The sequence below is a fragment of the Mustela erminea genome, chromosome 7 (assembly GCF_009829155.1).
Source record: "Mustela erminea isolate mMusErm1 chromosome 7, mMusErm1.Pri, whole genome shotgun sequence".
NCBI classification, from domain to species: Eukaryota; Metazoa; Chordata; class Mammalia; order Carnivora; family Mustelidae; genus Mustela; species Mustela erminea.
The window spans coordinates 96,613,832-96,637,579 of NC_045620.1; the positions used below are offsets into that span (position 1 = coordinate 96,613,832).

The 23,748-nt window shown below is 37.9% G+C and overlaps 1 protein-coding gene across 5 annotated transcripts in view; it reads left to right on the plus strand.

Moving 5' to 3' along the window:
* CTNNA2 (catenin alpha 2) overlaps window positions 1–23,748 on the plus strand; it is a 1,141,838-nt gene that overhangs the window by 363,859 nt on the left and 754,231 nt on the right. For all 5 annotated transcript variants that reach the window (XM_032352609.1, XM_032352608.1, XM_032352606.1 and 2 more), the window contains 2 exons: window positions 2,389–2,508; window positions 6,197–6,463. In XM_032352609.1, coding sequence (XP_032208500.1) covers window positions 2,389–2,508; window positions 6,197–6,463 — 387 coding nt within the window. The remainder of the gene's footprint in view (window positions 1–2,388; window positions 2,509–6,196; window positions 6,464–23,748) is intronic.

Below are 23,748 nucleotides of genomic sequence, written 5' to 3' on the forward strand. Positions count from 1 at the left end.
ATTAAAACTCCAAGTAGGATAAGTCTACCTTTAATCCTTCTAGATTAAAACTCCAAGTAGGATAAGTCTACCCCATTATTGGTGTTTCTTTTTGAAAAAACTTGGCTGAATTAGAAACATAAATTCAAACCAGTGACTGGATTCTTCAAAGATCACCAAAATGTTAGGTGTAACACAACAAAATAACTCTTCCAAATTGGTCTGATTAATAATTGGTAAGAAGACTTTTTTATACATATTAGAAAACAAATCCAAGATTTAGTTCCTTCCGAGATAATTATTTTGCTCTTCTCTAGAACCAGTTTTTATGTCCTCAGGAAAGATTTACAGCTCAAATAAGCAGCAGGAACAAATTAACTGCCAAGAGCTGTCCTCTCAGTGATGCTGTTGATAGCCATGTTAAGGTAATTATAAATCTATTAGAAAGTGAGACATCATTGATTTGTTGTTTTAAAGGTTTGAGATATGAGATTCTAATTAAACTATGAAAATGCTTTATATAGCCCATTCCATACCATAAAATGTGACTTGATTTGAGTCTCAAAAAAAAAAAAAAAGGCATCCTTAAAACAGTCCTTTTTTCAGTGATACTTGTTGCTTTCCTTTGAGCATTATTAGAGCCTGTCTAGGAATTGGAAAAGAAAGGACCAACACTGAGAAGTTTAATTATCATTTTATATTTTCACAATTAAGAAAAATAGATGGAGGATTTCCATACAAGATGTGAATGGAAACTTAATTTTATGTGGAGTCTAGATTATCACCATTCTAAATTTTCATTGCTTGCTACAACTCTTTCCTTAATAATGGGTTAGCTTATTTAGTAAATTGAATGACATTATCATATCTATGGAGTAAAAGGTTTGACGATACCTATTATCACTGGTTTATATACACTATTCTCTCCCTCCACTCAGTGAAATTTGATAAGGATGTTGAATTAGCTACCTTTGTGATTGTGTCAAGCTCAAACAAAGATGTATCTCCATAGCTCAGAACTATGTTCATCTCTGGCTTTTTCTAGCCATTTTAGTGGTCCTTCATATTTCTGCGTTGTCAAAATGAACTCCCTGTATGTTGTCTTTTGATTTGCTCCAGACTACAAAAGCTAGTCAGAATTCTGCAGTAGACCCTGCATTTTCTGCATTTCACATTTCTGAGCTGCTGTTCTTTTTCCATTTCTTCTATCAATAGCCTGCATTAGTGAAGGCCTCTTTACTAGGCTCCCTTTTTATATAGAAGAACTTTTGATTTTGCAAACATGTATCTGTCTTGTGCCTTGCTTGCTCAGAATTTTATTTTTGGTTATTTACTCTGATAAAATTTTTCCTATAATAATGCAGTGTAACTGACAACGACGTAGTTGGTTACTTATTAATATCTTAATTCTCATTTTAATTGAGACCACAGGCATTAGGGTATGACCTATTGTGGAAATCTTCACCCTATACTAAAGTTAAAATCATTCTGGAGAGAAGATTTTAGTATCTCCCAAAACCTCAGATCTTTTCTAAAAGATTGCTTAGTGAAATTCATAATTCAAGTCCAGGGCCTCCCTGGGAAAGTTCCGTGACACGGTTGGCAGGAATTTGGAAGCAGGATGCATCATTAGGAAAGTGTGCATGCTGTCCCTCTGCCCACCCCCATCCTACCCCAGCTGATGCCACCTGCACCTGCAACAAAACTTCAAATGCCCTTGCTTCTCCAGACTCAGCAGCTCCTCTGTCTATGGATGGCAGGGTGTAAGCTCAGGTGACAGTTAGAGCCCCCTTAGTTCCAGCTTCAGAAGTGTTGACGAGAACTGTGGGTGCAGATCCAAGTGCGCTCAAGCTTGCAGGAGTTCCTTCAGTTTTTGTGAACGCACTTCCTCCTTTGAAGGTTTCTAGAGTTTGTTTTCAAATTGCCTATTTTCTTCTTAGGTCTGCTTTTCTGTATGTTTCTACTTAAAGTTAGAAGTCTATATTCCTTTGAGCGCGCGCGTTGTGGGAGGGGCAAAGGCAGAGGGAACAGCAGGCTTGCTGCTCAACAGGGAGCCTGATTCAGGACTCCATCCAATGATCCTGAGATCGTGACCTGAGCCCAAGGCAGGTGCTTAGCCAACTGAGCCATCCAGGCATCCGTGAAGTCTGTAATCCTTATCAGAATCATAACCCAGTAAAATACAGTCAATATAGTTCTAATGCTCCAAGCCTTCTGCAATTACCTCTCAGATACAAAATATTCGGTGTATTGTGAATAAATATTTTTGTTTTAAATGCTTATTAGGGGTACTTTTCTTCTATTTTACTTCAGTGTTAGTTGTTAATTTTTTTTTAAAAAATGACCATTTCTAACGTGTTTAATATATCCATTCTTTCCATTTATAAATATTGTTTCTTATTACCTCAGGTGGAAGAGGCCCTAGAAGCTGTCAAAAATGCTACAAATGAGCAAGACCTCGCAAACCGCTTTAAAGAGTTTGGGAAAGAAATGGTGAAACTTAACTACGTAGCAGCAAGAAGACAACAGGTGGGAGAAGTTTTTTTGGAAATGCTAGGGGAGACAATGCTTGTCTAAGTAACCTCCTAGCTTGATAGGCCTGACCAACAGATCAGCCTCATCTGGTGGTGATCAAGTTCCAAATGCCCCCAGAACCTGTGATCCACAGGGGCTGCCTCCTACAATGTGCTGGTTTTCATACCACTGTGGGCCCTGGGGGACTCTCTCAGCCCTGCCTACCTAGAGTAGGTCACGGGCCTTCTGCTTGACTGGTGGGAACCATTCTAAGCTTTTTTCTAGTACAGAAAAAGCTCCCCAGTTGAAATATCAAACTTTGGTGTGGTGTTATGGATGCCGTTTGGACACCACTCCTTTACTTGCCCTCACTTTTTATTTCCTAGCCCTAAAGACACCACCATGCATATGCAGAGCCAGAATGTGCAGCATGTTGAAACCTTTCTGAAAGACAGGAAGACAATGTAAAGAAAATCAAGGAAAGGCAGAGAGAAAGGGGCGGGGTATGGGATAACACAGGTGAGTTACTTTGATGTAGGTGGCTCACAGGAGATACTGTGTCTCCCTTTGTCTTGAGATAGCACCCCTAATTTTAGCCAGGCCTACTCATTGAGTACCATTAGACTTTTGTTCTCAAGATGTGCGTTTTGTTGTTTTTTTTTTCCCCTAGAAAAACCTCTCCAAATGTGGAGGGGTCGATTAAAATCCTTTCCACCCAACCTCTTGACTGCTCCTAGAATTCAACATTTGGGGCAATTCCTAGTGCCTTAAGATTATGACCGACAAGAAAGTTCCACTCAACAGACGTGTGTTGAGTGTTCATCTGTGCCATGCTGAAGGAATGCTGATATTATAAACTCGGTTAAGATCTAGTTCCTGCCCCTAAAGTGCTTACAGTATTCCTTGTGTGAGAGGCATACACATATGTGATGTTAGATTACATGATGATATTGTAATTAGTAAAATTCAAGTGGATTTTGTGTAAGATTCCGAAGTATAAGATGGGTAGGAGTGAAATTACTCTGAAGCACAAATGTGACATCAAAAAGCTACCTAGCTTATTTAAACCACTGAAGGAAAAAAAAAAAAAGACATTGAATCTTGACCTTAGTGAACCAAAGGGGCAGTTGGCAAGAAAGATAGGGGCCAGGACATCCAGAGTCTTAGAAAATTTTTGTTTTTTATTATAAGTGGATAGATAGTAGCTCAGTAGTTCAAAATTTGGTATCAGGGTCTCAAACTTCCATTTTAGTATTTTTTCATATGTTGAACACAAGGGAGTAAGGAGGAGAGACAATCTATATTTGGGAGGGGCTGATGTCTAGGTGAAAGATGGTCTTAGTGAGTTGGTAGTGATAGGAATGGAGAAGATTACAAAGAATGAAAGTTAATTTTTAAAATAGAGCTCTGAGGATCTGATGTTAAATTGGATATGTCCGGTTAGGGAGTGACCACAACCAGTTGAGTTCTAAGGTTCTGGTTTGAGCAAATGGGTAGATGGTGGTGAATTTATAGAGATGGAGAAGACTGAGTCAGTTGGGTATAGAAATTAAAATTTCATATTCAGACATACTGATTTTTGAGATGTTTGTGAGCTCTCCATGTAAAAATGTCAGGTAGAAGAGACATGTGGGTTAGAGATGAAAAACTAGTCATCAGTGTAGATATATCTGGGTATTAAAATCTATGGAAGGGTATGAGCTATTTATGAGAATGTCCATCCATATCACTTATTTCATTAATACCTTGATTTTAATTAATTGCTAGACTCTTCCAAGAAAATTTAGAAAAAATAGTAGAATTAGAAGAAATGCATATAAAAATGCATATAACACCCAACCACCCAAGAAAAAAAAATGGTGCAATTTTAGTATATTGCCTTTCAGTTATTTATCTTCATATTTTAACATATTTATAATCCTACTTTACATACAGGTATGTATGTTGTGTTGTGCTTTTTCATTTATAAACATTATCCATATTGTTTGATGAAGGTGAATTATAATATCCACAGAGTCTATCAAGAACTTCAGTCATTTACTTAACCAATTCATAATTCAACATTTAGATTGCAGCTTTGTTTTTGTTTTAGGTTATTAAAGAATATTTCCTCAAATATTTTTTATGTGGAGAACCCCCCCTTCCATTTCTCACTTCCACATTTAGATTTTTCTTTTATTAGTATAAAGTAACATCTAACTTCTAGACCACTCTTCTGGAGATTAAAAAGGCCCTTTATAACTACTCAGGAGAAACCTTCTACTTTCAATGCCTAGCTTATTGCCCGGCCTAGAGAATACACTCAGGTGTTGGTTACCTATTTGTGTTCATGTTGAGGGCTAAAAATAAATAACCCCATATTAGAAATCCTGTTGGCTGGCATAAATTTGTCAGTCCATAAGCAAAAGAGGATAGATGGTTCACTTAATTATTACTATCAGTTTACCTGACAATCCTAGATAAAATATAATGTGCTTGTCTCAGAATTATTTTTTTTTTAAGATTTTATTTATTTGTCAGAGATAGAGAGGGAAAGAGAGTGAGCACAGGCAGACAGAATGGCAGGCAGAGGCAGAGGGAGAAGCAGGCTCCCCGCTGAGCAAGGAGCCCGATGTGGGACTCGATCCCAGGACGCTCGGATCATGACCTGAGCCGAAGGCAGCTGCTTAACCAACTGAGCCACCCAGGCGTCCCTGTCTTAGAATTATTTTGACCAATAAAAGAGAAGATGTCATTATTGCCAAGTCATTTATATATGATGTACCAAGTGAACAAATAGACATTGAACCCTAGTGGTTCAAGTAACCTTTAATGATGTTTTGAAGATTTGGGGGTGTGGGGAAATCTCTCTGCGATCCTCAGCTGGCAATCCTACATGGTCTCAGAGAGCTGCATTGCCTTAACATTTCCGTAAATGATGTGAACATTTTCTTAACAATACTCTTTAAAGCTGAAGATCGAGAAACTCCCCAGTGGTGGTATTTTGACAGCCAAAACTATGAAGACAAATCATCTTTGATCTATTCTTAGTCACTAAACTCAATGATTGAGCTGCCATTAAGAGTAGCTTAAAAAAAAAAAGAAAGAAAGAAAGAAAGAAAGAACCCTATTCCAGAAATGATAATGCAGTGACAGTGATAGACAAAGCAAAAATCAGAAAGGTCTGATTGCCCATATCTGTAATCGTAATTGAATATGGAGGCAAGCATTATCAGAAGACTGAAGTTTGAGTTTTCCTTCTGCTGCTTGTGAACTCTGATCCATGCAAGCTACTGACTGTCCATAGCTTGGTTTTTACATTTTTCTCAGCAATACTTTGAGTGCCTCTTAGGGGCCAAACACTGCTAAGGAGTGAAGAGCCGCTAAGTAAGATAGACAAGGCTTCCTGCTCTTACTAGACACAATACATGAGGGAAACATCTTGAAGTAAATACAGTAAAGTTTAATAAATGTTGATAGGAGGGGATAGGGGCTTGTGGGAGCAGATAGAAGGGGGCATAGCTTAGCAGGATGGAGTACGTTCCAGGAGGATCGGCCATGTCTGGTGAAAGGGTAGGTGGAAGAGGAGTGCTCAGGCATTTCATACAGAAAGAACATTAAATGCAAAGTCCCTGTGGCTAGAGCGAGGGACTCTAAGTTCTAGAACAAATGCTTCTGCGGAAACCTTCATGAATGTACCATGTTTCCTGTTTTGTGTACACAGGAGCTGAAGGACCCTCACTGTCGGGACGAGATGGCGGCCGCCCGAGGGGCTCTGAAGAAGAACGCTACAATGCTGTACACAGCCTCCCAAGCGTTTCTCCGCCACCCGGATGTTGCTGCCACAAGAGCCAACCGAGATTATGTGTTTAAACAAGTCCAGGAGGCCATTGCTGGCATCTCCAATGCTGCTCAAGCTACCTCGCCCACCGATGAAGCCAAAGGCCACACGGGCATCGGCGAGCTGGCTGCAGCTCTCAATGAGTTTGATGTGAGTATCAATGTGTGTGATTTGATGTGAATATCAATGTATTTGATGTGTGCATCAGCGATGCACACAGAGGGGTACACACCTGGATTGAAAGAAATGATTTGGGGTTGGAGGGCCACAATAGTATACCTGGATTTACCCCTCTGGGAGGCTTGTGCTAATGAGGTAAACTATATAATGTGTTTGTTATTAGGAATGCAGCATAGTGGCAGAGCCTAGTTTCCTTACATTTAAAGGATCTAACAACAGTGTTTGAGAGGAGCTGATCTGATGCAAGCAGAAACCCTGTAAGCTGTTAGTTTCCTATCCCACTGGCTATTTTAGGGATAGTTCATCATTTGGAAGGTTCTTTATTTTTAAAGGGGCGAATGTCATAGGCAGTATAGGTATTCACTGCCTCTGTGTTGCCCGTGGGTGAAGAACTACCCTCCATGTCTTCATTTTAAGTCAGTGACAAACTCTGTTGCCCCCTGATCCCGCATGGGATTCCTGACTTCCTTGAATCAGCTCCTCTGGATAGCACCTGTGTTGGACCCATGAATGACCCACATCCTGCACCTGCTACTTCTGAGGGGTGTGTCCCAGTGAGGGAAGTAATGGGAGGACGGCATCAAAGTGGGTAAGAGGGATGCTTGTAATCAAAGACCGCAGGATGACAGCCCTCACTTTCCTTGGGTCAGAATATGGGTTCACCTAGGGGAAGCTGGAAGTCATCTGAGTTCCTCCTGTGTTCAGTGTGAGAGCCTACATGTGTTGGAGGACTACCAAGATTTAAAATAAGCTGTATCTGTTTTCAAGGGCTCTCTTTTCCTGTAGGGAGATAGGAGAAGTAGAATGTATTAAATACCTTCTAAGTGATAAAACACGGTATTATAGGAATTCATAAAAGAAAAATAGGTTACTTAACAGCTGTGGAGAAAGATGATGAGCTTGCTTTTGGATCTGTTGACGTGAATTTTTGGCAAAAGATGACTGGCTGGGAATGAGGATCAGGAACAAAGCAGTGATTGCTGAAGACATAAAGCTGTGAGATACAATGGAGGGAAAATTATAACACTTCAGATAGCCGTTCACAGTTTTCACAGGGGTCTGTCCTCTTCTATTTTTTGTTAGCCAAAATATCCATCGCTTAGACTGCATCCTGTTTCCTAGGGTTTTTTGGTGAGGATCCAATGTCATTTAAAGCATTTACTGCAGAAATTGGGGTTTAATACATAATTCACAAACTTTCTGTTGGCACTAATAGAGTTCAGTAAGGTTATCAGTTTTAAAATACACATAACAAATCAATAGATTTCCCAGGTGCAAAACATAGAATCATGGAAAAACAGATCCTGTTGACAAAAATGAACAATTTGGTGGCTTTATTTTATTTCTTAATTTAGTTCCTTATAAATGTTAGAAACAATCCTGATACAGTTGTAGAGGACCAAAAAAAGCACTGAGTGGTACTTTTTGTACTTTTGATTTTTGGTTTGTTTTGTGCTTAGGTTATACAATAGAGTTGTACTTCTTGGTAAATGATGTCATGATCCTGGGTAGGAAAACTATTGACTCTTAATTTTTATAATGTTCAGACAATTCTGATAAAAATTGGGCATTCTTTTACAACTCGATGGAGTAATGGTACAAGTTTCTTTCTGGAATAAGAATAAAGAAGCCCAGGTTTTAAGGAAATGAAAATGCACAGGTGAAGTACTCAGATATTAAAACATTATAATGCTACATTAATTTTAAAAGTGTGCATTAGACCAAAAAATGCCTCGTCAGTTAAACAGAATAGAAAATTGCAAAACAATCTCAAATACAGAATTACTTTATGAAATGGTACTTTTTAAAAATGCGTTAATAGGTGGATTATGTAGTCAGATTTTGACCCAACTGCATTTTTATAATCCTATTTTATAATCAAAAAGTAAATAAAACCTGTGGAGCTAGATAGAGTAGAAGCATAGTATACAGAGAACTCCCTTGAAATATAGACCCTTCCGCTGCTGCCACCTTCTGCTCAAGTGTGATAGCTTCCTGATCTCTTTGACTCCAGACTTTTCATTGAAAGGAGCTTCTGCCCAAAATGAATTTAACAACTGAGGCATCATTGTAGTAATACAAAAGGCTTTGGACTCATAAAACTAAAGGCCATGTGGGAAAAATCTGTTAACAGAGTCTGTTGACATATAATAAACTTTCAACGGTGATATTTTTGTTTTTAACTGTAGTGATATGCTGGACAAACATGGCTCTGGGAAGTTAATACATGAATTTTTTTTTTAATAGAACATGGCATATTAACTCATCACTATATTAATTTACAACTAATATTTATTACATTAAGTATGTTAGCTAATTATATATTAGCTAAATATATGAACCAAGTAATATTTCATTATTAAATGTGTATGGGTTCTCACGCTATATAAATTGCATAAAACATTATCTAATGTATAAAATTTTATTTCTCAGAAGTTGATAAAAATCAACTTGTGGAGCCATGTAAATTGGTAATTTATAGATAGTAATTCCATTTGGTGTGATTCTCTAAAAATTAAGTTAATGAAATTTCAGTACTTTATTAAACATAGTAAATATTACTTATAAATATCACTGAGTATGACAAGGTACAAGGTAAGTAACCAATTGTAGATTTTCTATCACCTGACACCAACAAATCTACATAGTCCTTAATGATACTTGAAATTCTCTCACTAAAAAAATAATGTCTCCTTCTCTTTGTAACAGAATTATACATTTCTGTTCTATGGTTACATAATGAATATGTTGGTATTTTTTTATTCCCCAGGCATATTGACTTGAAATTTATTTAGAATTCAGACATCTGTCTTGAATGCTCAGTGCTATTCTCAGATATTAAACAAATCGATACCACACTGGGTGGGAAAATTCATTCAAACTTTCTGTGACTTATTTTTCTGGCAATATCCCTTCCTGATGCTTAGTTTAATGGTTTGCCAATGTGATGGAGATTTTAACAAGTAAAGTGTGTTTTGAGATCCTGAAGTTAAAGGAACTGTAGAAATATACAATTTCATCATCAGGATGACAAGCATGCTCTAATGTTGAATTTGAAACACACTTCATATTCGTCGTCAGTGTGCCGAACTGAGTTTAATGGGAGGTTGGATGCAGAAGTGACTTAAAGTGTGATAGTTGACTAAGAACAAGGTAAAAATTAGCATTTTTACATTATCTAAAATTACAGGACTGATTTTCTGTCTGGGTACTTAGAATTATGGCTCAGTGCATGGTGACCTATTTTCTCGCACTCTTCTGCCTACATGAAGAGTTGATGTAGTGATTTCTGAAGCAAGAGAATGAATAAAAAAAAAAAAACAGTATTTTTAACAACTTAAAACTGTCAAGAGTCTCTAATGATAAAACAGCAAAAAGAAAATGATTGCTAATCAATGGAAAAATCAACCTCCATTTAAAATGTGGCAGCTTGAGGTGGTTAATTTTATCTGGTGAAACTACTAAGGAATACTAAAAAGAATTTGTAAAAAATATAATGACTACTCAGAAGTAAATTCTATTATAATGTCAGTTTTGACTGCCAGAAAATTTAAGAGTAGGAAAGGAAAATTAAAAATTATTCCTACAGAATTTCTGTTTAAAGAGAACATACACTGTATCTTGTTTTTTGAATCTGCTTTTGTAAAAGAAGATGCTTTAGAAAAATAGACAATAACACCATCCATGACCCAGTCTTTATAATTGATAACCCTTTCTCTTTTAAATTTTTTATTTTCTCGGGGTGCCGGGGTGGCTCAGTGGGTTAAAGCTTCTGCCTTAGCTCGGGTCATGATCCCAGGGTCCTGGGATCATGACCCGCACCGGGCTCTCTGCTCAGCAGAATGCCTGCTTCCCCCTCTCTCTCTCTGCCTGCTTCTCTGCCTACGTGTGATCTCTGTCTGGGACCCAGTCCCAGAACCCTGGCATCAAGACCTGAGCCGAAGGCAGAAGCTTAACCTCCCTTTTGTTTTCTCTTAAATCAGATCATAAACAGTATCTCAAACTCCTCTAACTTTAAGTTTTGCCCATTTGCTTGATTAGTAATTCTTTTTTTTTGTATACATTTATTTTATTCTCCACTTGTTCCATCTTCTCAGTCTGTAGAAAAACGTATTTCGGTTCTACAGCCTAGAAAGAGAATAAAGCATAAGGCTAGCATATTAACTATTTTCTCATATTTTACTGTTTTGAGTTTGAGTTTGAGTTCTTTAAGATTCCAGTCTTTGCTTGTATGTCTTGGCTGCCATTAGCTCTTACCTCTTTGAGCCTTGTACTCTAACCTCTACTCCTGCCCCTCCTTTGTAACACTGTGTCTGACTTTGTAATAAGGACCCCGAAATATCTATGTGTTTTTATTTTCTAGTTCTCAACTGTTTCAACTTTGGAATGTGGGGGGGATCTTAATAGTATTAAATGTACCTTTTTTTGATTTGTATTCAAATTTGCAAGATTTAAACACCTGTACTTGAAGACTAGGACAGTCTGGCCTCAGCCACAGTGAGCTGAAATGTCACCATGACCTACCAACTCTACATAAATTGTCCTTTCTATTTCTACCAGATTTTTTTCATACCCTCCTTCCTCTAGTTTGTTTTCTTCCTCTCCCTCATATCTTCATATCCATATACACATGGATACACATATCCCACATATCCACCCCTGCTTCTTTCTCTTTAAATAGATTTCCTTGATCTAATTATAATTCTCATACTGATCTAGTATTCAGTGGATAGACGTTTTGGAGGGTTAGCAGAAGGCACAATGGGGTATCTGCATCATAAGCCAGTAGGGATAGCAGGACACTGTGTCCATCTGACACGGTTAGAGGGTCTAGGCTAACTTCAGTAAGGGGAGAATTATCTGCTGGAGAGCATCTCCATGCTACAGTGGTCACAGCCCTAAGGCTTTTCCAAGTATGTGCTTGTTTCAGGTGTACCCAGATGTTCTAGAGGCTCTAGTTGGAAGAACCTGGTTAAGAAACAGGAATTCAGCTGGTAACTCATCTCCTAGCAAGACTCCAGCCCATTTCTGGGACATGGAGGTTTCTGGACACCCAAGAGTAAGAACAATCGGGGTGTAGGGTTTAGAATCCAGGATTGGAATTCAAGCCCAGTGGAGAGCTAGAGTACTTGACAGGCATCTTAGGTATGAAGCCCAAATCCATGACCTCAGATCTAGGCTGCAGGAATCTGAAGAAGTAGAGTTTTTCAACTGACACTTTCCTCCAAATATCATCTGACACCTTTAGATAGGGAGATTAATTCTTAGAAGAGCCTGTTGAAGCTCTGGTCCCTTAAGGAACCTCAAACCAGAATTCTGGCTAGCTCAGGGATTCTTAAGTGTTACGATCTCTCCAACAATAGGCAAGAAGGAATGCCTACTTGGAGACATATATTTCCACAGAGCATCTTGTGATTTCCTTCCTAGTTTTAACTCTCCCTTTTGCTGTGGAAATCAATGTAGTTATCAGAGAGGCTTATTCCAGATCTCCTCCTTTTACATTCTATGAAGTCATTCTGACTACAGACATTTGGGAGCACCCATGTTAGATTATGAAAAGGGTAAGTTTCCTGTGTATTACTTTAGAGTGAGGACAGAAAAGAGAGGAGAAAGCCCTGACAAAATACTGTAAACATACTGATGAGAAAAATGCAAGATGTAGTTTATGTCCTACAGCAATTAGCAAGCGGGAGGCCAAATGCATAGAAATGAAAGCCAGTAAGCAGAACCAGATAGCTTCGGGAAAGCAATTTTGGATTCCTAATTCAGGTACTAAAAAGATGGAGCAAACACATTCAGCAACTTTTTGCCTTTCTGAGTTCATGCCAATATTTTTGAAGGCTTAACATCTGCACAGTTGTTATGTCTGTTCTTTAATATTGTTTTGATATTTTTTAAACGTAAACTCTATGCCCAACATGGGACTTGAACTCACAACCCCAAGAACAAGAGTCACAGGCACCCCATCAGTACTCCTTAATAATCGCCACCATGTTCCTGAGAAATAGTTCCCATTTAATGGCCTTTAGAAGTATCCCAGGGCTTGGGAAGAGCCCAGGAGTTGGATTGTGGTATATGGTGGCTACTCCAAGCTCTGTAAATTTCTAGAAATGTGTGACCTGGGGTTGCTGAGATAGTATCACTAAGCCTGGGAGTAAGGTCTAGCTGCTGGATAGCTAAGATTCATTAAGAGCTTACAGTGTGCCAAGTGAGATAAAAGAATGTAGCACTGCAAAGTATAAGGGAGACATGCTATGTGAACAGGTTTAGTCACTGTGATGCATAAATGATGTGGTATGCACTACATATATAGTATGTACCTAACCTTCTGAGTGTGTGTCTGTTGGGGCGTGGGTAAGATTAGGGATGGTGAAATCCTGGAAGAGTTCCTGGAGGAGGTGGTACATGAGTAGGAATTACCATGCTCAAGTGTGAATGAGGGTGTTTCTCAGAACATCTTTCCATGCAGAGGCAACCTTCAGAAAAATACCCCATTCTGGAACCCAGGGAATGAGGAGAAATCTGGCTAAGTGGCTAAGCTGGCAGCAGATCCTGGAGAGCTTTGTGGGCCTTGCAGGGGGCTGAGTTTGACTTAAGAGGCTTAAGAAGTTGCTGGTGCTCTAGGCAGGGGCCTGGGTGGTCACATTTGTGTTCCAGTTTCCCTGGGGCTGCGGGATGGAGAAAATGGATTCTGAAGGGGCAAATCTACCATGCAATGGGAGTGGTTAGGATGAGAGGTTATCAAGGTCCTAAGTCTATTGTTGGAGTAGGCTTGGGAAGAGTGAATGGTTCGGAGAGTCCACAGTCCTTGAGGCCTGTACTCTTCTTTTCATGTATTAAAAGTGAACGTTTTATACAGTAAGTGTAAGTTAATTAAAAACACCAGACATTTTTCTAATTTCAATTATGGAATCTTAAGGAGTTTCAGTTATTTGTGGGATATTTGATTTTTTGCATGATCTAACTTCCTTGTGCTGTTTTTCCCCCCCAGCCATTAATTCACGTATATTACTGAACAGTATGATTATTAAAAGCCTAGTAATTAGTGCAGATACATGTTTTCAACATCTAAATCTAAATTATATATCTAAGGTTTTTCTAACTTAGTTTATTTTTGTGTAATTGAGCTTTCATTAGTATGTGTTTACTATCTCTCACTTCTTAAAAACAAATTCTTAGACACACTTAAAAAAAAAAAAATTAGAGATGGGTTTTCCCATCTGATAGGATGTAGTATCAATGACTAGAGGTTAGTAAGGTCCAGAGATTCTCAGCTTTTCTCCACATATTGTCCCAAAAGAATGCTTCTATATTTTTCTGCTCTTTTCTGCTCCAGCAAATTAAACTAATCGAAATGCCCTTTTAGCTTGAAACCTGCGTGGTCTTATAGCATTCTTTATCATACACTGACATCTGGTGGCCAAATAGAACACTAAGAACATTCCAGTGGGTTTCTGTATGTCTGTAAACTAAGGCAACCTGAAACCAAGTTGTGTGCCCAGCCAGACTTGGGATATTAATATGGACAGAGTATAGACCGCCTTCAGAAAATTTGGTCAGCTTAAGGCACTTTTTTTTTTTAATTAAGAATTTTTACTTATTTGAGAGAGAGGGAGAGAGAGAGAAACAAGACTCCCCGCTGAGCAGGGAGCCAGATGCAGGTCTGGATCCCAGGGCCCTGGAGTTATAAACGCTTAACAGACTGAGCCACCAGCATCTCAACAAGCAGCTTTAATTTCTTAAGGTGTTATAAACCTAGGAATGTTTTCAATAGTATCATTTACCTTTTTATCATTTTTTGAATTAGTTACTTCAAAGGAAATACCCCAAGACCATTTAATTTTCTCTTCTACATTTCAATTACAGAGTTATTAAAAAAATCATTGAGAAAAAAACAATAGGATTTGAAATATTTGAAAGTTGCAATTCAAATCCTTATTTGTCTCCCTGTTGTCTTTAATTAAAATTATTTTCAAACTTGTTTTCATAAGAGATGTCATAATCTATATTTTTTACCCTGAGAATAATTTTCTTTGAGAAATTGAGTATATTGGCAGATTCTATGCAACTGAGCTCACCTTTATTTCAAATAATTAGTACTAAATGTAACTGATTATTGATGTAATGGATCATCATATTCTAAATTCTAGATCATAGTCTAAACATATAATGGCAAATATCATTTTATCACTTAATTATTAGTCGTACTTTAAAATTTGGGATCCAAATGAATTCTATCTAGTGAACTGTTTAGGGCTGAAAAATATAGATTAAAATACTGATCTCGGGCGCCTGGGTGGCTCAGTGGGTTAAGCCGCTGCCTTCGGCTCAGGTCATGATCTCAGGGTCCTGGGATCGAGTCCCGCATCGGGTTCTCTGCTCCGCGGGGAGCCTGCTTCCTCCTCTCTCTCTCTCTCTGCCTGCCTCTCTGCCTACTTGTGATCTCTCTGTGTCAAATGAATAAATAAAATCTTTAAAAAAAAAATACTGATCTCCTGGAGCACCTGAGTGTTACAGTTGGTTGACCGTCCACCTCTTGATTTTGGCTCAGGTCATGATCTTAGTAGTCAAGCACAGAGCCTGCTTGAGCTTCTCTCTCACTCTGCCCCTCCCCCTGCCTGCTGTCTCTCTCAAACAAATCAAATCTTTAAGAAATTAAGAAAGTAAAATTTTAATCTCCTCAGTCTTAGTTTCTTTAATGATTTCTTACATTAGAAGTCCCTTTCTTAGCCCTTCAGCATTTTCCTTTCTTTTTCACGTGCTCCCCATGTTACAGTACTAGGATGCATTCAGTCCTCCTTTATAGGATTTGGTTTGATTCCACAGCGAAGTAAACTCATGCACTCATGCCCAGCGACACTAACAATTCCTGCCACTCCCCCTAAAAACACTGATTTTGATTTCTTATTACCCAAACTCCTTAATCTATACCCTGAACTTCTCCAGCAGTATTTTCTGGAAAATTAAAGCTATTGAATCCCATTGTTCATTTCTTCCAAATATTCTCTGGTGCTGTTTTGTTTGTCATTATTGTTGGTTTTTTTGTTTTGTTTTGTTTTGTTCTTTTTTTTTTTTTTTTCATACATCCATTGAACCAAGGCTGAAGGGAATTGGTTACCCACAGATGTGTGTGTGGTGGTAAAATTGTCAGGCATCTCACATCACTGGAGGCATGACTGGGTCCCATGCTGGTCATCTTAGTTATAGTGGTCGTACTTGTGGACTGTGGAATAGCACAGTATAGGACAAACAGAACAAGTTTGTGTTTGAATCTGACCATACACCTCTTCCCTCTATGTCTCTCTTTCTTCATCTATAAAATGGGGTAATGTTGACTCATCAAGCTGGAGATAATAGTTGAGATGAACATTTTTAGGTATCTCTACCTTGGTAGGCACTCATAAATGCTAGTTGTCTTTTTCTCTTACCTCTCTTTTAACAGAAGGATCAAACACATATGTCCCATCCCAAGTTAGTGTTGAAACTATTCCCTAGGAAAGGCTTAGGGACCAGTTCCTGATTGAAAAGTTGTTAATATCTCTGGACAGTAGCTACAGATGGAATAAAGCCATTTGCGCTACCCTTGGTCCCATCCACACCCCAATACACAATACCCTCCAAGGAAGGTCTGGCCAAAACATTAGCACTCATGAGAAAAAGGCAATTCTACATTCCTGAAGAAAATTCCGAGCATAGATTCAATTGCCACCTGGCCCAAAATGAATTTCTTGTTGCAGTATAGTTGGCAAAAAATGTTGTAGTAGTATCAAGTGCACAACATAGTGATTCAACAGTCCTATACTTTATACTGAGCTCACCACAGTAAGTGTAGTCACCAGCCGTCACCATACAACGTTATTGTAGTATCATTGACTGCCCTCCCTGTTGCTGTACTTCTCATGCTTGTGACAGTGTTGGGAATTGGAACCTCTTGATTCACTTTAGCTATTAGGCCATTCCCAACCCCACACCCCCACACACACACCCCTGCCCCCGCCGCGCCCCCCCACCCCGCTGCCTCTGGCAGGCACCAGTACTCTCTATTTAGGAGCCTGTTTATGGTTTGGTTTGTTTTTTAGATACCACGTTTAAGCGAAATCATATGATATTTTTCTTTCTCTGCCCAACTTTTTTTCACTTAGCATAACACCTTCTATGTTTACCTGTGTTGCAAATGGTAGGATCTCATTCTTTTTTATGGTGGAGCAGTATTCTAGATTGTGTGTGTGTGTGTGTGTGTGTGTGTGTGTGTGTGTGTGTAAACGTATACATACACACTGCATCTTCTCTATCCATCTATTGACGGACATTTAGGTTGTTTTGGCCATTGTAAATGCTGTAGTGAATATAAGTGTGCACATAGTATTTCAGATGAGTGTTCCTGTTTTCTTTGGCTAAGTACTCAGTAGTAGAATTAATGAGTAGTAGAATTAATGATCATATGGTATTTCTATGTTTAATTTTCTGAGGAACTTCCATAGTGTTTTCCACAGTGGTTGCACTAACTTACATTCCCACCAACAGTGTGCAAGGGTTCTCTTGTCTCCAAGGATGAATTTTAAAGAGAGAAATCATAAGTCCAGTGCTAACACCAAGGAATGTTAGCCTCTCTGTTGTGTTATTTAGGAAATTTCATTGCTTCTGATGTGGTGAAATACACTTTTAACTTCCATTAAATATTAGATTTATTCAGGTTTGGTAGTCTCTAGTACACTGAGAAAGAAAAAGAGTGGCTGACAGAAAGGGGTAGGGTTGGAGGATGAAATGACATAGATACATCCTCCTTAAGCCACGAACCACAATGTAAAGGAATTTATAATTACTTTGTAACAGCATGTTCTACTCAAGTGGTATCTTTCTACCATAGTTAATTAGCAAGACATGACACTTGTTTTAAAAAGCCTAATACAAAAGATAAGGAAAAGACTCTGAAAAGACATTATTAATTCCTACATTTAATGTTCAGCTTTTCTGTCACTAATATTCTCTCGAAAACCTCCAGGATGAAATCCCTCATTTGTGATGACAAGCAGGATGGATCCAGATCCCTAGAGTAGAACATGCACTTCTAAATCAGAGGGGATTTCTGATACCTAGGTGATGCAGAAAATTAAAGATTACTGATCATCTCCTTTTGTTGCCAAGTTCATATAACCCAATTCATGAAAGCAGAAAGTGATTTCCAGAGAACCCTTTTAGTTCAGAATGACACCAATAATTATTCTCATAGCCAAACTGCGGATACAAGTCTTTCCATTTCACTGGTATTGGCCAAGAATGGTACAGGAAGTGCTAGCCTCTCCATCTCTGTTAAGCCCCCAAAGATCCCCCCACATAACGGTGTGGTCTAAGTAGAAGAACATGCTGCTTGCTCTGCAGATGGAACTTCAAGATCGGTCCTGTCTTACTCCTTCTCTTACTAGTTTGCCTCTCCTACAATTATCCTATGAAGACATTCTGGAGCCGACCCGCTTGTCTCCCAGGCCTGTGCTTTAGTCGATCCTCTGAAAGGATGAGACACATATGTGGATCCGTCTGTTTGAAATGTGTTCCTGTCACCTTCTGTAACCTCCATCACACTTAAGTTTATCCTGATCACTGCGGGCTACTAAGCTGGTCATCATTTGCTCTTATTTTCTTTTCCATTTTTTTTTCTCTCTCAGTTTTAGCATATGTTTAGAAATTTTACAGATAAGCTTTCATAACCACATATTTTATATATTGTACATAACTTTTTCTATATGAGAGAAGAGCTTTGATCTTTCCTTCTGTGGTTTCTCTTTTGTTCTAAATATGTTCTATGGCTTCATTTCTTCCAGGAGCTGCTTATGCATGTTAAATGAAAGGCCAAATGAATTCTTAGTAGGGGAGTTTGAACTGACTACACGGATCCTTAGGATACTTACTAAATCCAGCAGAACTGACTAGATTTGCACAAAAGTTGAGACTCTTTTTTACCTGAAAATAATATTACTGTGAAGAATATTTGCATGCATTGGTTTGAATGAGTGATCCAAAGATCTTTAAATCCTACATATCCTCCAAATAGTCTTGTGTTTGGCATAGTGTTTAAACACAGAAACATCAACCAGAAAAAAGTTTTCCTTTTTTTTTTCAAATCATGATTTATTATTATTACTATTATTATTTACAAAGCCGTATGACAGATGGTAAGGTGACAGTTGGGGGGATCTGAAATAGATCTCCTAGGATTGAAAGGGTCATGCACTTGATCTGTTGCCAGTATCCAGAGTGTGGAAGCCCTTTGGTCTGTGGGTGCATGCTGGTTTTCAGATTCTTTCAAGCTTGCATATTAGAATCACTTTTAAAATATGGAGCAGCAGAATAAACCTAAGTGGCACAAAGCAAAGGCTAACATAATATGGACATTCAGGGACCTAAGAAATTATTTATCCTGCAGGAAATAAATATGAAAAAAAATGTAGTGAAAATACCCAATAAACCTGAATGTATATATTATATGAGTATATAGGAGCATAAATTATAATGTATAAATACACACACACATCAGATGTTTATGGTTTTTCTTTGGGTTGTGGTGACTGTAACTATTTTGTGTTTTTTTTAAAACCAATATTTCTTCCCAAATTTTCTTTCACATATATTTTCTGAATGAAAAAAATATATTTTATTTGAGAAAATCTAAAACTGTTTACAGATATACTGCAAATATAAAAATAAGGAATATCTATATATTCTTTTAGCTTCACCTATTAATATTTTACCCCATTTGCTATGTGTGTGTTCTCTGATTCTCCTTCAAGTACACAGACTCCTGAATTGTTAAATGGGTAAACTCTTACCCAAATACACTTACACAAATAACAGATACTCTTTCCCTTAGGATTTTTACTAAGAATTATAGATTTATAAAAGGGTTGACATCAGAGAACCTATAAATTTGCTAGTTCAGCATGGTTCAAAGGGTTATTTAATGAAGGGCTATAGGTGTAACAAAATCTTCCCAAATGCTGTCTTTACACAGTAACAGGCATTAAAACAAAATAAAAACCTGTCTTTGCAACTGGATGGTTAAAGCAATCAATTATAGAAGTTGGACTGATCCATGCTCACATATTCTCAATTTTAGTGTTAAAAAAATAAAAGTTTGTCCTGTTTGGTCGTGGTATAATATTGAGTATTTCTTTTTAAGCATTTTTAAAGTTTAAGAAACATTTAAAATATAGAAAGAAGTGATTTTCAATTAGATGCCATGAACAATTTTAATTATTTTGGGACATGTTAATAAGGCACAAGGTATTCTTGAAGAGTAAGCAAGTGAGAAAAACCTGCATGACCCATTCATTTCTGAAGCTAATTTACTACTAAGACTTTTTTTTTTTTTCTTCCTAGCTCTATAAAACTTCAAAGTTGGTAAAGATATTTCAGGTCATTTGGTTCACATACCATAAGATAGAAATCTGCACTCCAGAATCCCTATGAGGTGGACCTTCTGCCTTTGTGAGAAATTATTGGGAGGACACCAGTGGGGGAAATTACTTGTTTTATTTTGGGGAAGGTGTAATGTCTAACAGAAAATAAAGTTCCTTCTTGCACTGAAATTTCCAAATCACCCGAGGTGCCCCCATTTGTTAGCTTTCATTATGTTTTGTTATTGTCCTAAATATAAGTCTTACTTCCATGCTGTGGCTGGGAAATCCTAGAGGAGAAAATTCCATTACAGTCTCCTCCCTTGATCATTTTTCACCTATGATTGGTAGTTAATATTTTGGAGGATTTGATTCTGCCAGATCTTCACGCTGCCTCTTGATAATGGCCTAATAAGTGGTTTTCTTTCTATTCTTCAGCCCATTTCCTTACATTGCTACTGAAGTTGTCTTTCTAAAACTCAGAAAGATCCATGTCTCTTCTGCTCTGCTTAACAAGAAAATCTGAAGTTCGTTCTGGTGTCCCCACTCAGTACAGGTAGATCAGCTGTCGTACATGGGTCTGGAAGCAGAGGAAGCCCTTAGTCCTTGTGTTTCTAATGGGACTAGCTTGGTTTCCTCTCTGCCATTCCTGGTGCTTGAGTGCGTCTATGAGCTTCCTGTCTCTAAAGATAATATAGGCATAATATGGCCATTCAAGGTTTGTTGGGAGAATTAATGAACTTAATGAAACCCTATACAAAAACATTTGTAGGGGCACATGGGTGGTTCAGTGGGTTAAAGCCTCTGCCTATGGCTCGGGTCATGATCCCGGGGTCCTGGGATCGAGCCCCACGTCTGGCTCTCTGCTCCGCAGGAAACCTGCTTCCTCCTCTCTCTGCCTGCCTCTCTGCCTACTTGTGATCTCTGTCTGTCAAATAAATTAAAAAAAAAAAAAAAGAAAGAAACATGTCGTAGAGTGGTTGATGCAAACCCAAATTAAGCTTTAGCCCCAGTGCTGGTGAAAAATAACTTTTATTCAATTTTTGCATTAGGAACTTTTTTATCATTGATTTCATTTTGGAAAATGATCTACATTCATCTCTCTAATTAAAAGTTAGATACTAAGTTTCAAGATATGCTGCTCTAACAAAGTTTATGTTGTAAATTCGGTTGATACAAATCTCTTAAAATAGACTCTACAATATTAGGTATTTACAATCAAAGACAAGTAACACAGAACAGTCAGATTGCCACACACTTGAAAAAGCAAATTAAAGTTTTATTATTGGGTGAAAACTCTACTAAAAAATAAGGTATAAACTGTTGTGTATCTATCTTTGACCCAAAACCTTCAAATGAATTGTTTCTCAAATCATTGCAAGTAACTTTGATTTACCATCTATTTCATTTGCTAATTTCAGTAATCCTAATTCTGCAGTTTGTTTTTTGTTGTCCTCTTAAGTTCATTGTGTTTTTGTTTGATTTTGCATTTATAATTATGCAGATGTCAGTTGTGCCTAGATTAATTTTATCTGAAAATAATTGTTATATATTATAAAATAGTCATTTGTTAGTGATCGCTGTTTAAGATTCCTATGTAAGGAGGAATTAATTTGCAGTCAACACTTGGGGGATGTCTATGTACAGAAATGGACTGGGTGGGTGGGGGGAAGTGGAAAGATCGTTTGTAATTCCTAAGCAACTTTCCATCTGCGTGCCCTACTTAATTAAGCTTTGCACGGCCCTGTAAATTAAAGTAAGGAAAGGCTAATTTTCTCATCATTTAACTTTTGCCAGGCTGGAGCAGAGCATTCTAGTGGATTAATAGCTATGGCTAAACCACGTACATTGTTAATAGTTTAAAATTCAGGTAATCCAGACCTTATCCAGGTGCCATGTGCAGAACAGATAAGTGGTGGGAGAGTTGAGGCCTTAATTCTTCCACTGAGATTTTGGAGAGGGTAGAGGAGGAGGGACTATGGAGTAAAGCAAGAGGATCTCAGTGGTAGAAGGGACATAGCAATATTGCTAAATATTGAAAAGAGCCTAAAGGAACAGAGACCAAGAGGAACCAACAAACAACTAATACTAAATACTTGGTAAATAGCATTTACCCATCTAACAGCTGTGTGTTCTTAGCAGATTGTTCAAAAGTAACAAGAATATTCCTGTCTTTCAAGCAACCCCAACCCATGACTTTCTACATAGAGTTTTTATGAACAGTTAAAATCAGTAGCAGATGTTCAAGTTTTTCGTGTATTTTAACAATTCATATTTTTCCAGGGCTTTCAGTGGAGTATTTAGTTCTTGATCTCGGGGTTGTAGGTTCGAGCCCCACATTGGGTATATAGAGATTACTTAAATAAAACCTTAAAAGAGTTCATATCCTTTTGGATTATGTCCCATTAAAATTACTTGGTGGTAGCAATTTACTTCTGGTAGCTAACACTGCCTCGTACTTAGTAAGCTCTCAATAAACATCTGTTATGGAACAGTGAGTGACTCCATCTGCTGGGTAGCAGATGAGGCCAAATGAGTCAGTCATTTTAACCAGAGGGTTGTAATTACTGTCAGAAGTTATTTATATCTAAGGAAGGGAAAAAAGTATTATAGTGCAAAATTGTTGATAATGATGTAAAATAAAACAAAATAATTATAACAAATGTCTTTTATCTTGCTGTGTGCTTTAGCCCTTTGGTTAAAGTCAGTTTATCTTTTATACTGGATTTTGGTGAACTTAAAGTCGTCAAAACATCTGCCTTAGAAAGCTGCCACTTCTGTGGGCTCAACTTCCGAGGTAACACTGGTCATCCTAAAGTATCCCTCTCCTCAAACTACCACTTCCTTCAGGCTCATGTTCCCTTTGGCTTTCATGAATAACTTCTTTTTGCTTCATTTTTTTCTTGCCTCTTTGACATCTCAGTCTCCTTGGCTTGCTCTTCTTTCCTGCCACCTAAATATGGCTTTTCCATAGAGTTCTGTCCTATAACCCATCCAGTTCTCACTAAAGGGCCATTTTTGCTGGAATCCTCTGTACCCCGCACCTGTTTCTCTTGTGCCAACCTCTCCTGAGCTCCGGACCTGTGTCCAGCCACATAATATGACATAATTTGGATGATTTCTAAGTCTCTAAAAAAAGTCTGACTCAATCTAGTTTTTTTCCTCCATCAAGCCTTAATTTTCTTATTGTATTTATTGTTTTAGCTGAAGGTCCTATTTTTGAATGTGGTCATTCAATCCAGAAAACAGTCTTACCCACTCTCCTTTCCAGTTAATCTTGAGATCCTCTGAATTCAGTTCCTTTTACGACACTTGCCACAGCCCCTTACCTTGACGAGCATGGCTTTATTCAGGCCCATGTTTTGCCTGGATCATTGCAGTAATTTCCTAACTGCTTGTCCTGCCTCCCTCCCAACTTCTTCACCCTTTATTCCATCATCTCCACCCTTTATTCTATCATCTAGCTTTTCAAAAATGCAAATTAGCTATTCTGCATTACTTACCAACAAAATCTGATCTTTAGGATAAACTTTAAAGTTCTTAGCATAGCATCAATTCACTTCAGTCAGCTCCTGAATCCCTCTCTAATTTCCTACCCTCCTTTCCCTTGCCTTCCATTTTATGTCTGTCATAATTGTTAGTTCTTCAGGTAGACACTGGTTGTTTAACTCACATGTTGCCTTTTGTGGCATTTTCTCTGTCTGAACTTTTTTCCTTTTTTTTTTTAACCTAATATATTTATACTTATCCTTACCCAGGTAGTTTATTTTTGAAACTTTCCTTAATTTTCCAAATAACTAAACCACAATCACTTGTGTGTTACTATTATACTTTGTAAATATTAATATTAAGCATATTGCTGTG